Source organism: Panulirus ornatus, chromosome 1 (genome assembly GCF_036320965.1).
Source record: "Panulirus ornatus isolate Po-2019 chromosome 1, ASM3632096v1, whole genome shotgun sequence".
NCBI lineage: Eukaryota > Metazoa > Arthropoda > Malacostraca > Decapoda > Palinuridae > Panulirus > Panulirus ornatus.
The window spans coordinates 24,136,242-24,152,810 of record NC_092224.1 but is presented as its reverse complement, the minus strand read 5'-3'; the positions used below and the strand labels follow the sequence as shown (position 1 = coordinate 24,152,810).

Sequence of the window (16,569 nt, the reverse complement as noted above, 5' to 3'; positions counted from 1 at the left end):
GGATGATTTCTACATAATGCTCTGGCAAGTCCTGGTGTCACTCAAATCACTTCATCTTATGTTTCTGTCACTTTAACTCTACTTATGTCACTGTATTCAACTGATAGTAATTCACCTCATTATGTCGTCACCTTGGTTGATTAATAGCAATTCACCTGATGCAGGTATAGGCTAACTCACAACTGTCTTCATAGGACAGCAGACTCATAAATGAACATCAAAGAACAAAAATCAGAGCTCTAGTGCACACATTGTTTGCAAACACTACTAGCAGCTACGTTTTCACAGTATTGCCATGTACTCATGTTTCCTAACATACTCTCCAACTCCACTCCACAGCAGTGTCACCTCTACTTTTCACCACCTCACCACCACTCAATCTGTACCTCCAGCCTTTCCATTCTTAAGACCTATATTTCTTTTCTTACCACTTCTTTTGGAATAATTTCCTCTCCCATGTGGGAAAGGGAGACATTCATGGATATAACATTACAAAAATGACAATGAATTTCCACTATATACCAGTTGGGAATAATGTATGAGAATAGTTCAGATTAAATGCTTTTCACTAATTCAAAATTGTCTGAGTATTAACCTTCCTTGTCCTCTAAGGTTAAGCCAAATAGTACAAATAAAAGAAACTCTCTTGACAGACAGACGACTTTTGAACATGAATGGGGTATATGCAACCTGCACTCATAACTTTGCACTTGTTCACCATAGGGAAAGTATAATTAAATTTCTGGAGCAATGCATGATATAATAATACCCTACCACAAATAAGAAAACAGAATACCCATACCTTTATAAAGGCATCAATATCCCCCACAGCAGGAATATAATCAGGAATATAAGGTCTAAGCCGATGCTCCAGTTCAATAGCCTGTGGTGTGTAACGAGTGATGTAAGAAAATAGTTCTGCAATTTCAGGGCTCACACTGAGGTGTTCATAGTCAGCTGGATCGTAGGCCCTGTAATATTTGACAAAAATGAAAGTTCAAGAAATAATGAATAATGACATTCAGTGTTTCTATACCATTTCTAAGAGCACAAGACAGCCATGCAGAGAAATTTTGTCTTTCAATCCTACCATTAGCCTCTTCCCCTTCTTAAAGCAACATTCTTCCTTAAACATACACTTTTAGCATACCTGACATCTTTCCTTGGTAATGTCCACATCCACCTCAATATACAATCTAAGTGACTGATAACTTCAACTCCATTCTTTATCATCATCAAATCCCCTTGTTCCTCCCCCTATTCACTATAATAGGTATGTCTGAAGGAATAGTGGTTTCAACAATGTTATATGGTTGTGAGGCGTGGGCTATACATAGAGTTGTGCGGAGGAGAGTGGATATGCTGGAAATGAGATGTTTGAGGACTATGTGGTGTGAGATGGTTTGATCAAGTAAGTAATGAAAGGGTAAGAGAGATGTGTGGTAATAAAAAGAGTGTGGTTGAGAGAGCAGAAGAGGGTGTTTTGAAATGGTTTGGTCACATGGAGAGAATGAGTGAGGAAAGTTTGACAAAGAGGATACATGTCAGAGGTGGAGGGAACGAGGAGAAGTGGGAGACCAAATTGGAGGTTGAAAGATGGAGTGAAAAAGATTTTGAGTGATCAGGGTATGAACATGCAGGAGGGTGAAAGGTGTGCAAGGAATAGAATGAATTGGAACAGTATTGTATACTGGGGTCAACATGCTGTCAATGGATTGAATCAGGGCATGTGAAGCATCTGGGGTAAACCATGGAAAGTTTTGTGGGGCCTGGATGTGGAAAGGGAGCTGTGGTTTCGGTGCATTATACATGACAGCTAGAGACTGAGTGTGAACGAATGTGGCCTTTGTTGTCTTTTCCTTGCACTACCTCACGCACATGCGGGGGGAGGGGGTTTTCATTTCATGTGTGGCAGGGTGGCGACAGGAATAAGGGCAGACAGTATGAATTATATACATGTGTATATATGTTTATGTCTGTGTGTGTATATATATTTCTGAGCAATGCATGATATAATATACCTACAAATAAGAAAGAATACCATCTTTAAAGTCAATTGCCCCCACGCAGGAATATAATCAGGAAAAAGGTTAAGCGATGCTCCAGTGTTCAATATCTGTGGTGTGACGAGTGATGTAAGAAATGTCTGCAATCAGGTCACAGCTGGTATTCATAGTAGTGGATCGAGGGCCTGTAATATTTTGACTAAAAATGAAAGTTCAAGAATAAGAATAAGAATTCAGTTTCTATACCTTCTAAGAGCACAAGACAGCCATGCAAAATTTTTCTTTCATCTACTTGCTCTTCCTTCTAAAGACATCTTCTTAACACTTAGATACTACATTTTCTTGTATGTCCAAATCCCCTCATATCAATCTAAGTGATGTAACTTCAACTCATTCTTTATCCTAAATCCTGTTTCCCCCTTCATATATAGTATGTCTGAAGGAATAGTGGTTTCAACAATGTGTAATGGTTGTGAGGCGTGGGCTATGATAGAGTTGTGCGAGGAGATGGATTGCTGGAAATGAGATGTTTGAGGACTATGTGGTGTGAGATGGTTTGATCAGTAAGTAAGTAAGGGTAAGAGAGATGTGTGGTAATAAAAAGAGGTGGTTGAGAGAGCAGAAGAGGGTGTTTTGAAATGGTTTGGTCACATGGAGAGAATGAGTGAGGAAAGTTGACAAGAGGATACATGTCAGAGGTGGAGGGAACGAGGAGAAGTGGGAGACCAAATTGGAGGTTGGAAAGATGGAGTGAAAAAGATTTTGTGTGATCGGGTATGAACATGCAGGAGGGTGAAAGGTGTGCAAGGAATAGATGAATTGGAACAGTATTGTATACTGGGGTTAACATGCTGTCATGGATTGAATCAGGCATGTGAAGCATCTGGGGTAAACCATGGAAAGTTTGTGGCTGATGTGAAAGGGGTGGGTTCGGTGCTTATACATGACACTGAGACGGTGGAGAATGTGGCCTTTGTTTGTCTTTTCGTATACATTGATGTATAGGTATGTGTATGTTCTGTGTGTGGACGTGTACGTATATACATGTGTATGTGGGTGGGTTGGGCCATTCTTTCGTCTTTTTCCTTGTGGTACCTCACTAATGCGGGAGACAGCAACAAAGTATAATAATATTTAACATATTTATTCCCACTTGATTGCCTTCATCCATTCCCGGCACCACCCTGTGTCAGTGGGGTAGCACTACAAAACAAAAGAAGAAAGGCCACATCTGCTCATCCTTATTCTCTAGCTGTCATGTGTAATGCGCCAAAACCACAGCTCCCTATCCACATCCAGGCCCAATGGACCTTTCCATGATTTACCATGGTTGTTTCACATGCCCTAGTTCAGTCCAATGACATATACAGAATGGGGTGTGTGATTACATATATACAAATTTGTATGACTAAAGAAATGGTAAGTAAATACAAGCTTAAGAGACCAGACAAAATGAGTGTAAAATTCTCTCCGTGATACACAAATAGTCATCACACACACACACACACACACACACACACACACACACACACACATGAATATCTTAGAAAAGACCATTATAGAAAGCAATAGCATCCATCACCAATCATAAAAAGCAATAGCATCCATCACCAATCATAAAAAGCAATAGCATCCATCACCAATCATAAAAAGCAATAGCATCCATCACCAATCATATGAATGACATTTGACTTCAGTGGGTAATATCAAAGTGGGGTCATTCATATAGGTGTGTTACCACCCTTCCCATAACCTCAGATTATTATAATAATTTCCTAGCCAGCATTGGTAACTCCTCAAATATTTACCTCACAGGATAATTTATACCTTGGATTGAAGGTTACTTTGGCTGCTTTTCTTCTTTGTCTCATGGTCTAGGCATAACAAGAGCATTTTCTCCATCTCCATATGTAGATTTCTAACCCTTGTGGTTACCTTGACAGACAGTAGAGTAGACCACAGCAATCCAAATTTTGTGCATCTTCTCTACATTGAAGAATACAGATTCACCCATACTGCAAGCATACCCATCGTAAGATCTCTGGCTTTGTTTCTATGGAGAGAAGTTCTGTTCAATTTAACTGCTAGTTCTGGGGTAGGAGATGCTGCTGGACTTTTGGATGCTACATTAGCAAATACAAACAAAGCGAGTTGCACGAAAATCACAACAGCAGGTTTATCCAAATTGTAGAAGTAGAACAGATCTGCATACAATGGTGATAACAGCAGGACTGACTAGCTAGCAAGAACTTGGTGTGCTCCACCCAGGACTCATGATTACTCCACTGGCAACACTCACAGATATTTTGGAACACTTTCTACTGTACCCACTCACATAGTATCAAATTTTGAATGCATAAAAAGAGGGTCTAGTAGAAGCAGGTTCCTTACGGAATAATGAAATCACATACAGTGATCCTGCATAAAGCAAAGGCTGGGTATATTTCAATAAAATTATTATTACAAACCAAAAAATGAACTAAAAAGTGAACTAAGCTGCCATGGATCTCATGCCAGAAATAAACTCTCTTGTATGAATGCACAACACAAACTAAAAAGTTATTCTATATTATTACCCTTCAGGAGCTGGAGCATGACCATCATCATCGTCATCATCATCATCTTCATCATCGTCATCATCGTCATCTTCATCGCCATGCATTCCTGCTGGATGGGCAAGTGGCATTGGTTGTCCTGGGCCTCCCATTCCACCTAATTCACCTAAGTCCTGCAAAAGCAACATTGGGTTGAGTTCCACAAAACCAAGTGCTGATTACAAAATGATCCTGCAAACAAGGAATATCCACATTAAAACTAGTCTCATTCTACATGCTGTACCAAGCTTTCCACAACCTATAAACACGCTAACATCATCGCTTCAAACTTCTCTCATCATTTAACCTCACCTTGTACTGTTTACAGCATTTCCAGATTAAAACACCCCATTTAGAAGGGACAGACCATTGAATTTTCAAAAGACCCATGAAGACGATGCGAAGATCATGACTTGTTAGTAATAACAACAATGAGGTAGATAACTATTGTAATATGAGTCTAGAAACTCAATTCAACTTTTGCACTGGTGCATGGTAGCCCTTTATTAAAATAATCAATATCCCTTATGAAATTCCAGCACAGTATGGAAGTTACTTTGCAATGATTGTATGTAACAACTATGTAACTCGCACTTAAAAACTGTATTACACTGTAATACAGGACAATGCAGTTACAGTTTTAAATAGTACCATACTTTTACTCTTTTAACACGATTTTCTCATGGATGAACTGAAGTACAATACTCTTTCCATTGTGGCAAATATGGAGAGTGCCAACAACAATTTCAAGTGCAACAGCTTGTTGTGGACCCTTGCAATGCACCTGAAATAACAAGGTTTTTTCTGATACATTTGTTTTGGAAATGAAATGCTTGAGGATAATATGTGGTGTGAGGAGGGTTTCACTATATTAGGAATGTAGTGGTAAGTGTAAGAGAATGTCTGAGAAAGCTGACCAGGATGTGCTGTTTCAAAAATATGGAGATGATGAGTGAAAAAAGACTGACATGTAAGATCTAAGTTTGTTGAGTTTTCCTGCAAAATTATATGGGAGGTTATTGATTGAGAGGGTAAAGGCATGTACAGAGCATCAGACTGGGGAAGAGCAGTGTGGTTTCAGAAGTGGTAGAGGATGTATGGATCAGGTGTTTGCTTTGAGAAATGTATGTGTAAAATACTTAGAAAAACAGATGGATTTGCATGTGGCATTTATGGATCTGGAGAAGGCATATGATAGAGTTGATAGAGATGCTTTGAGGAAGGTATTCAGAGCATATAGTGTGGGAGGTAAGTTGCTAGAAGCATTGAAAGTTTTTATCAAGGATGCAAGGCATGTGTACAAGTAGGAAGAGAGGAAAGAGATTGGTTCCCAGTGAATGTAGGTTTGCGGCAGGGGTACGTAGTCTCCATGGTTGTTTAATTTGTTTATGGATGGGTTGTTAGGGAGGTAAATGCAAGAGTTTTAGAGAGAGGGGCAAGTATGCTGTCTGTTGTGGATGAGACGGCTTGGGAAGTGAGTCAGTTGTTGTTTGCTGATGATACAGCGCTGGTGGCTGATTCGGGTGAGAAACTGTAGAAGTTGGTGACTGAGTTTGGTAAAGTGTGTGAAAGAAGAAAGCTGAGAGTAAATGTGAATAAGAGCCTGGTTACTAGATTTAGTAGGGTTGAGGGACAAGTTAATTGGGAGGTTAAGTTTCAATGGAGAAAAACTGGAGGAAGAAGTGATCTAGATATCTGGCAGTGGATTTGGCAGCAGATGGAACCATGGAAGCAGAAGTGAGTCACAGGGTAGGGAGGGGGCGAAGGCTTTGAGAGCACTGAAGAATGTGTGGAAGGCGAGAACATTATTTCAGAGAGCAAAAGCGGGTATGTTTGAAGGAATAATGGCTCTAACAATTTTATATGGTTGCAAGGCATGGGCTATAGGCAGGGTTGTGGGGAGGATTGTGGATGTGTAGGAAATGAAATGTGTGAGGACAATATGTGGTGTGAGGTGGTTTGAACGAGTAAGTAATGAAAGGGTAAGAGAGATGTGTGGTAAAAAAGACAGTATGGTTGAGAGAGCAGAAGAGGGTGTATTAAAATGGTTTGGTCACATGGAGAGAATGAGTGAGGAAAAATTGACAAAGAGGATATATATGTCAGAGGTGGAAGGAACGAGGAGAAGTGGGAGACCAAATTGGAGGTGGAAGGATGGAGTGTAAAAGATTTTGAGCGATCAAAGCTTAAACATACAGGAGGGAGAAAGGTGTGCAAGGAATAGTGAATTGGAACGATGTGGTATAACAGGGTCGACGTGCTGTCTGTGGATTGAACCAGGACATGTGAAGCGTCTGAGGTAAACCATGGAAAGTTTTGTGGGGCCTGGATGTGGAAAGGGAGCTGTGATTTCGGTGCATTACACATAACAGCTAGAGACTGAGTGTGAGCGAATGTAGCCTTTGTTGTCTTTTCCTAGCGCTACCTTATGCGCGTGCGGGGAGAGAAGGGTGCCATTTCATTTGTGGCGGGGTGGCGACGGAAATGGATGAAGGCAGCAAGTATGAATATGTACATGTGTATATATGAATATGTCTGTGCATATGTATGTATACGTTGAAATGTATAGGTATGTATATGTCCGTGTGTGGGCATGTATGTATATACATGTGTATGTGGGTGGGTTGGGCCATTTTTTCGCCTGTTTCGTTGCGCTACCTTGCTAATGTGGGAGACAGCTACAAAGTATAAAACATATATTACTATCATTACTATACTTTGTTGATGTCTTCCACGTCAGCGAGGTAGCGCAAGTAAACATATGAAAGAATGGCCCAACCCATCTACATACACATGTATATACATAAACACCCATACACACATATATACAAACCTATATACTTCAACGTATTCATACATATACAAACACAGACATATTATTATTCATTTAGTCATTATACTTTGTCGCTGTCTCCCGCGTTAGCGAGGCAGTGCAAGGAAACAGATGAAAGAATGGCCCAACCCACCTACATACACATGTATAAACATACACGTCCACACACGCACATACACATACCTATACATCTCAAAATATACATATATATACACACACAGACATATACATATAAACACATTTACATAATTCATACTGTCTGCCCTTCTTCATTCCCGTCGCCACCCCACCACACATGAAATGAAAACCCCCTCCACCCGCATGTGCGCGAGGTAGCACTAGGAAAAGACAACAAAGGCCACATTCGTTCACACTCAGTCTCTAGCTGTCATGTATAATGCACCGAAACCACAGCTCCCTTTCCACATCCAGGCCCCACAAAACTTTCCATGGTTTACCCCAGACACTTCACATGCCCTGGTTCAATCCACTGACAGCACATCGACCCTGGTATACCACATCATTCCAATTCATTCTATTCCTTGCATGCCTTTCACCCTCCTCCATGTTCAGGCCTCAATCGCTCAAAATCTTTTTCACTCCATCCTTCCACCTCCAGTTCGGTCTTCCACTTCTCCTCATTCCCTCTACCTCTGACACAATTTCAATATACCCTCTTCTGCTCTCTCAACCGCACTCTTTTTATTACCACACATCTCTCTTATCTTTTCATTACTTACTTGATCAAACCACCTCACACCACATATTTTCCTCAAACATCTCATTTCCAACACATCCACCCTCCTCCGCACAACACTATCTATAGCCCATGCCTTGCAACCATATGACATAATTGGCACCACTATTCCTTCAAACATACCCATTTTTGCTTTACGAGATATTGTACATATATCAACATAATAACTGTGACCATTTATATAATAATGATCTAAATTCAATGCAGTGATAACTTAATAATCAACTAATTCTATAATTCATTATCCAAAGGTCTTTCGTAAAAGAATCCATATATAACTAGCAGAGCCCCAAGCATTAAATTTCAAACTTGCCTATCTGTTATGAGCAAAAGAGGCACCAATTACAGTCTTCACAAGAGTACACTTTCCTGATGTCTAAGCACTAACGAACTGCTCTTCTGACTAAGGATACCTCCTGTGTTCAGAGAAGTTCTTTTTAACATAAACACACAAATTGTGGTTTTCTCATTACAAAAATAAATACTTTTAATCACACCTAGGTAAAGACTGAGCCTACTATTACTGTACTGATAAAGAACAATTTCTGAAAGGCAAAACTCAATTTTTACACTGCAAACATGTGAGGTTAGTATAAGCTCATAATCACAGCCACTTGCTGTAAGGAGATAGAAATATCTTACATCTGTTTTTCCTATGCCGTCCTCATCTGTTTCGTCACCTTGAGATCCCCCCATGTGGTAGCGGGGATGGTCTTGGTGAAGGGGGGATGTAGGAGCAAGATGAGGGGGAGGGGGAGCATGAGAAGGCCCTGGACGGAAATCGTCATCCTTATTCTCCAATGAGCCATCCATACCTCCGCCATCCCCTGCCCCTCTCTGCAATCCTCCACTATTATTACCACTGTCACCACCACTAGTTGAAGGGGGCTCCATGTTCCCCTCAAGAAAGGCTGAACGAATGGCTCCACCACCCTGCAATCAAAACATGCCATATCAAAATAGTATTGAAGGTAATGGTTAACATATACGCAGGCACAAAACAAACGTTAAATTTTTTCTTTCAAAAGCTGACCGTAACAAACCATTAGCTGTTACACAATCATTCTTATTCAGTCACTGATATCAGTAAACCTACATGATGTAAACATCGAAAAATAATAATTAACAATCAAATAAACTATCCCCATTACTTAAACTATCAAAGTAGCAGTAAGCAGTTAACCCCTCCACCCTATATCAATTTCAATATCATCACCTGAGAAAAAATGTATATATAATCCTAAATGGCAATAAACTGCAAAATTTAGATTTTGTGAAGAATGCAAAAACAATTATAATGTTTCCTGAAGAACTACATAAATATTCTATTGAAAAACGATAGTTTAAGCATTAACTTAGCTATTTCTCCTACCTTCCTTTCAATGACATCAAACTCCTCCTTTCCACTACATTGTAGCTTGTAAGGTCAATCCTGAACCTCATTGGCCTTCAAGACTGAAAACAAACTTATGGGAACAGTGGGATGGTAAATTGAGGCTACTATCATGTAATTCTACAACTGGAAAAAGGGAGAGGAGGAGGATTTACTTAACAAGAAAAGCCTATGATAGCAGCACTATGTGAAGGCAGTTGAATGGCACTTGTCGTACAGTGATGAAGCTTGGAAGACCTCTTTTGCTGAGGTCTTCACATGACTCCATCTCTCCAGGGCCATAACATCTTTGTGAAGAGAAAAATCTTCTACCTAAATACCTATTCACAAAAGGCTTCTCCTCTATAGGAAAATCTTTGGTTTCTGGTGGACCTATACTCTATGTCTGAACCAAAAGCCTTAGCTGTAAAATAGTATTTCATGTCATATACCCTTAGCTGACCTTAACAGCTCTTGGAATTAGCTGAGAAAATCTAGCACTTGAACAAAGAGCCACAAACCTATGATTGATGAAAAAAACTTAATTGTAGGCCCAACTATATACATCAAGTACTGCCAGAACGTTAAAATAAGACAAAATGTAAAATGTTTCCTTGAGGGTAGCATTCAGGTTTGCGTTTTCAACAATTTCCTTTAAATGAAGCATTCTTTTTCATTTTTCTTTTTTTCATACCTGACCACTGTCACCTGCATTATCAAGGTAGTGCCAGGAACAGACAACGAAGAAAGGCCACACACACATCCATTCTCTAGTTGTCATGTGTGATGCATCAAAACCAAAGTTCCATATCACAACCAGGCTCCAAACACCTTTCAATGATTTACTCAGGATGCTTCACATGCCTTGGTTCAGTCCACTGACAGCAAGTCCACATTTATATGACACTTCATTCCAATTCACTTTATCCTGTGCAAGCCTTTCATCCTCCTGCATGTTCAAGCCCTCATTACTTAATATCTTTTTTTACTCCAATCATGTATCTCAAATTTGGTCTCCCTATTCTCCGTGTTCCATCCATTTCTGACACATATATCCTCTTTTTCAACCTTTCTGAACTTATTCTCTCTATGTGCCCAAACCATTTCAGAGCACCCTCTTCAGCTTTCTCAACCATACTCTTTTCAATACTGCACAATTCTTTTACCCTTACAATTACTTACTTGATCAAACCACCTCACACCACATACTGTCTTCAAATATTTCACTTCCAACACACCCATCCTCCTCCACAGTCATATGTGTAGCTCATGACTAGCATCCATATAATAAGGTTGGGACTACTACACCTTCAAACATACCCATTTTTGCCCTCCCAGATAATGATGTGTCTTTCCACACATCCTCCAAAGTCCCTAGAATCTTTGCCTCTTCCCCCATCCTTTGAATCACTTCCACTTTTTTTCATACATATTCGCCAATTCCTGCATTAGCAAGGTGGCATTAAGAAACAAAGGACTGAGCCTTAGAGGGAGTATCTTCACTTGGCCCCCTTAGAGGAAACAGCCAGGTCCCACAGACCTTTCCATGGTTTACCCCAAACATTTCACATGCCCTGGTTCAGTCCATTAACAGCACATTGACCCCAGTATAACAGATCATTCCAATTCACTCTATTCCTAGCAAGCCTCTCACCCATCTGTATGTTTAGATTTCAATTGCTCAAAATCTTTTTAATTTCCATCCTTCCACCTTCAATTTGGTCTCACACTTCTTGTTCCCTCCACCTCTAACACATATAACCTCTTTGTCAACCTTTCCTTACTCATATGTCCAAACCATTTAAACACACCCCCTTCTGCTCTCTCAACCAAACTTATTTTTTCCACACTTCTCTCTTACCCTTTCATCACTTACTCAAGCAATCCACCTCAAACCACACACTGTCCTCAAACATTTTATTTCCAACACATCAACCCTCCTCCATACAACCCTATCTATAGCCCATGCCTTGCAACAATATAACACTGTTGGAACTAAAATTCCTTCAAACATAACCATTTTTGCTCTCCAAGATAAAATTTTCTCTTTCCACACATTCTTCATCGCTCCCAGAACCTTTGCCCCCTCCCCAACCTTGTGAATCATTCTGCTTCCATGTTTCCATTTGCTGCTAAGTCCACTCCCAGATATCTAAAACACTTCACCCCCTCCAATTTTTCTCCAATCAAAGTTACATCCCAAAAAACTTGTCCTACAACCCTGCTAAACTTAATAACTGCTCTTATTCATATTTACATATTTTTTTCATACATATTTGCCATTTCCCGTATTAGCAAAGTAGCGTTAAAAACAGAGGACTGAGCCTAAGAAGTGAAAATCCTCACTAGGCCCCTTCTCTGTTCCTTCTTTTGGAAAAATAAAAACTGAAGGGGAGGATTTCCAACTCCCTCCTCTTTTAGTTGTCTTTTACAACACATAGGGAATACATAAGAAGTATTCTTTCTCCCCTATCCCCAGGGATAGCGATGTTGTTTCCTGTGGGGCAGGGTAGCACCACGAATGGATGAAGGCAAGCAAGTATGACTATGTATATGTGTATTTATGTATATGTCTGTGTGTGTGTTTGAATATATATATATATATATATATATATATATATATATATATATATATATATATATATATATATATATATATATATATATATTATCCCTGGGGATAGGGGATGAAGAATACTTCCCACGTATTCCCTGCGTGTCGTAGAAGGCGACTAAAAGGGGAGGGAGCAGGAGGCTGGAAATCCTCCCCTCTCTTTTTTTTTTTCTTTTTTTTAATTTTCCAAAAGAAGGAACAGAGGGGGCCAGGTGAGGATATTCCACAAAGGCCCAGTCCTCTGTTCTTAACGCTACCTCGCTAATGCGGGAAATGGCGGATAGTTTAAAAGAAAAAGAAAATATATATATATATGTGTGGAAGTCGAGAACATTATCTCGGAAAGCAAAAATGGGTATGTTTGAAGGAATAGTGGTTCCAACAATGTTGTATGGTTGCAAGGCGTGGGCTATGGATAGAGTTGTGCGCAGGAGGATGGATGTGCTGGAAATGAGATGTTTGAGGACAATGTGTGGTGTGAGGTGGTTTGATCGAGTGAGTAATGTAAGGGTAAGAGAGATGTGTGGAAATAAAAAGAGCGTGGTTGAGAGAGCAGAAGAGGGTGTTTTGAAGTGGTTTGGGCACATGGAGAGAATGAGTGAGGAAAGATTGACCAAGAGGATATATGTGTCGGAAGTGGAGGGAACGAGGAGAAGAGGGAGACCAAATTGGAGGTGGAAAGATGGAGTGAAAAAGATTTTGTGTGATTGGGGCCTGAACATGCAGGAGGGTGAAAGGAGGGCAAGGAATAGAGTGAATTGTAGCGATGTGGTATACCGGGGTTGACGTGCTGTCAGTGGATTGAATCAAGGCATGTGAAGCGTCTGGGGTAAACCATGGAAAGCTGTGTAGGTATGTATATTTGCGTGTGTGGACGTATGTATATACATGTGTATGGGAGGGGGGGGGGGGGTTGGGCCATTTCTTTCGTCTGTTTCCTTGCGCTACCTCGCAAACGCGGGAGACAGCGACAAAGTATAATAAAAAAAATAAAATAATATATATATATATATATATATATATATATATATATGGTGATCTGTATATGTATGCATATGTCCTACCTCGCTGAAGGGGGTGGCAACAAGAATGCATGAAGGCAAGCGAGTATGAATATGTGCATGTGTATATATGTATGTATATGTCTGTGCATGTAGGCATATGTTATGTATATGTGCATGTATAGGTGTTTATGGATGTTTATGGAAGGGGTGGTTAGGTAGGTGAATGCAAGAGTTTTGGAGAGAGGGGCAAGTATGGAGTTTGTTGTGGATGAAAGGGCTTGGGAAGTAAGTCAGTTGTTGTTCACTGATGATACAGTGCTGGTGGCTGATTTGGGTGAGAAACTGCAGAAGTTGGTGACTGAGTTTGGTAAAGTGTGTGAAAGAAGAAAGCTGAGAGTAAATGTGAATAAGAGCAAGGTTATTAGGTTCAGTAGGGTTGAGGGACAAGTCAACTGGGAGGTAAGTCTAAATGGAGAAAAACTGGAGGAAGTGAAGAGTTTTAGATATCTGGGAGTAGATCTAGCAGGGAATGGAACCATGGAAGCAGAAGTGAGTCACAGGGTGGGGGAGGGGCAAAGGTTCTGGGAGCATTGAAGAATGAGTGGAAGGCAAGAACATTATCTCGGAGCAAAAATGGGTATGTTTGAAGGAATAGTGGTTCCAACAATGTTATATGGTTGTGAGGCATGGGTTATAGATAGGGTTCTGTGGAGGAGGGTGGATGTGTTGGAAATGAGATATGTTTAAAGACAATATGTAGTGTGAGGTGGTTTGATCGAGTAAGTAATGAAAGGGTAAGAGAGATGTGTGGTAATAAAAAGAGTGTGGTTGAGAGAGAAGAAGAGGGTGCATTGAAATGGTTTGGTCACATGGAGAGAATGAGTGTGAAAAGATTGACAAAGAGGGTACATGTGTCAGAGGTGGAAGGAATGAGAAGTGGGAGACCAAATTGGAGGTGGAAGGATAGAGTGAAAAAGATTTTGAGCGATTGCAGCCTGAACATACAGGAGGGTGAAAGGCATGCAAGAAATATAGTGCATTGGAACCCTGTGGCATATAGGGGTTGATGTGCTGTCAATGGATTGAACCAGGGCATGTGAAGCGTCTGAGGTAAAAGATGGAAAGTTTTCTGGGGACTAGATGTGGAAAGAGAGCTGTGGTTTCAGTGCATTACACATGACAGCTAGAGACTAAGTGTGAACGAATGTGGCCTTTGTTATCTTTTCCTAGCGCTACCTCACGTGCATGTGGGGGGAGGAGGTTGTCATTTCATGTGTGGCAGGGTGGCAACGGGAATGAATGAAGGCAGCAAGTATGAACTATGTACAGGTTATTTATTTTGCTTTGTCGCTGTCTCCCACGTTAGCGAGATAGCGCAAGGAAACAGACGAAAGAATGGCCCAAACCACCCACATACACATGTATATACATACACGTCCACACACACAAATATACATACCTATACATCTCAATGTACACATATATACACACACACACAGACATATACATATATACACATGTACATAATTCATACTATCTGCCTTTATTTATTCCCATCGCCACCCCGCCACACATGGAATAAAAACCCCTTCCCCCTCATGTGTGCGAGGTAGCGCTAGGAAAAGACAACAAAGGCCCCATTTGTTCACACTCAGTCTCTAGCTGTCATGTAATAATGCACCGAAACCACAGCTCCCTTTCCACATCCAGGCCCCACAGAACTTTCCATGGTTTACCCAAACGCTTCACATGCCCTGGTTCAATCCATTGACAGCACATCACCCTGGTGTACCACATCGTTCCAATTCACTCTATTCCTTGCACGCCTTTCACCCTCCTGCATGTTCAAGCCCTGATCACTCAAAATCTTTCAATTCTCGCTAAAATCTAATGATACTCTCTCACCCCAACTCTCATTTGCCCTCTTTTTCACCACATGCACCTTTCTCTTGACCTCCTGCCTCTCTCTTTTATACATCTCCCAGTCATCTGCACTATTTCCCTACAATAATTGTTCAAATGCCTCTCTTGACTTTCACTAATAATCTTACTTCTTCATCCCACCACTCACTACCCTTTCTAATCTGCCCACCTCCTACGCTTCTCATGCCACAAGCATCTTTTGCGCAAGCCATCACTGCTTCCCTAAATACATCCCATTCATCCCCCACTTCCCCTATGTCCTTTGCTCCCACCTTTTTCCATTCTGCACTTAGTCTCTCCTGGTACTTCCTCACACAAGTCTCCTTTCCAAGTTCTCTTACTCTTAACACTCTTTTCACCCCAACATTCTCTCTTCTTTTCTGAAAACCTCTACAAATCTTCACCTTTGCCTCCACAAGATAATGATCAGACATCCCTCCAGTTGCACCTCTCAGCACATTAACATCCAAGAGTCTCTCTTTCACGTGCCTATCAATTAACACGTAATCCAATAACACTCTCTGGCCATCTCTCCTACTTATATACATATACTTATGTATATCTCTCTTTTAAACCAGGTATTCCCAATCAGTCCTTTTTCAGCACACAAATCTACAAGCTCTTTACCATTTCCATTTACAACACTGAACACCCCATGTACACCAATTATTCCTCAATTGCCACATTACTGACCTTTGCATTCAAATCACCCATCACTATAACCCAGTCTCGTGTATCAAAGCTGCTAACACACTCACTCAGCTGCTCCATAAAACAATTGGCTCTCGTGATCTTTCCGCTCATGCCCAGGTGCATATGCACCAATAATCACCAATCTCTCTCCATCCACTTTCAGTTTTACTTATATCAATCTAGAGTTTACTTTCTTACACTCTATTACATACTCCCACAACTCCAGTTTCAGGAGTAGTGCTACTCCTTCCTTTGCTCTTATCCTCTCACCAACCCGTGACTTTACTCCCAAACCACTCTTCCCATTTACCCTTGAGCTTTGTTTCATTCAGAGCCAAAAGATCCAGGTTCCCTTCCTCAAACATACTACCTATCTCTCCTTTTTTCTCATCTTGGTTACATCCACACACATTTAGGCACCCCAATCTGAGCCTTCGAGGAGGATGAGCACTCCCCATGTGACTCCTTCTTCTGTTTCCCCTTTTAGAAAGTTAGAATACAAGGAGGGGAGGGTTTCTAGCCACCCCGCTCCCGTCCCCTTCAGTCGCCTTCTACGACATGCAGGGAATGTGTGGGGAGTATTTTCTCCCCTATCCCCAGGGATAAATTCAAAGTACATATACATTCTTTGAGACACCCCGTATATTATCATATCTTACTTTATTATCATACTTGATGGTGAGGTAGAGCCATGAAACATACAAAGAAAGACCCATCCCTTCATATACACAAATACATACATACATACCCATACACATACATATACATATCAA

At 40.7% G+C, this 16,569-nt stretch overlaps 1 protein-coding gene across 2 annotated transcripts in view; it reads right to left on the bottom strand.

Annotated features, from left to right (window-relative positions):
- IFT46 (intraflagellar transport 46) overlaps positions 1-16,569 on the bottom strand; it is an 87,909-nt gene that overhangs the window by 28,462 nt on the left and 42,878 nt on the right. For both annotated transcript variants that reach the window (XM_071690654.1, XM_071690571.1), the window contains 3 exons: positions 8,833-9,123; positions 4,583-4,734; positions 803-971 (listed from right to left, as the gene is read on the bottom strand). In XM_071690654.1, the coding sequence (XP_071546755.1) occupies positions 803-971; positions 4,583-4,734; positions 8,833-9,123 (612 nt within the window). The remainder of the gene's footprint in view (positions 1-802; positions 972-4,582; positions 4,735-8,832; positions 9,124-16,569) is intronic.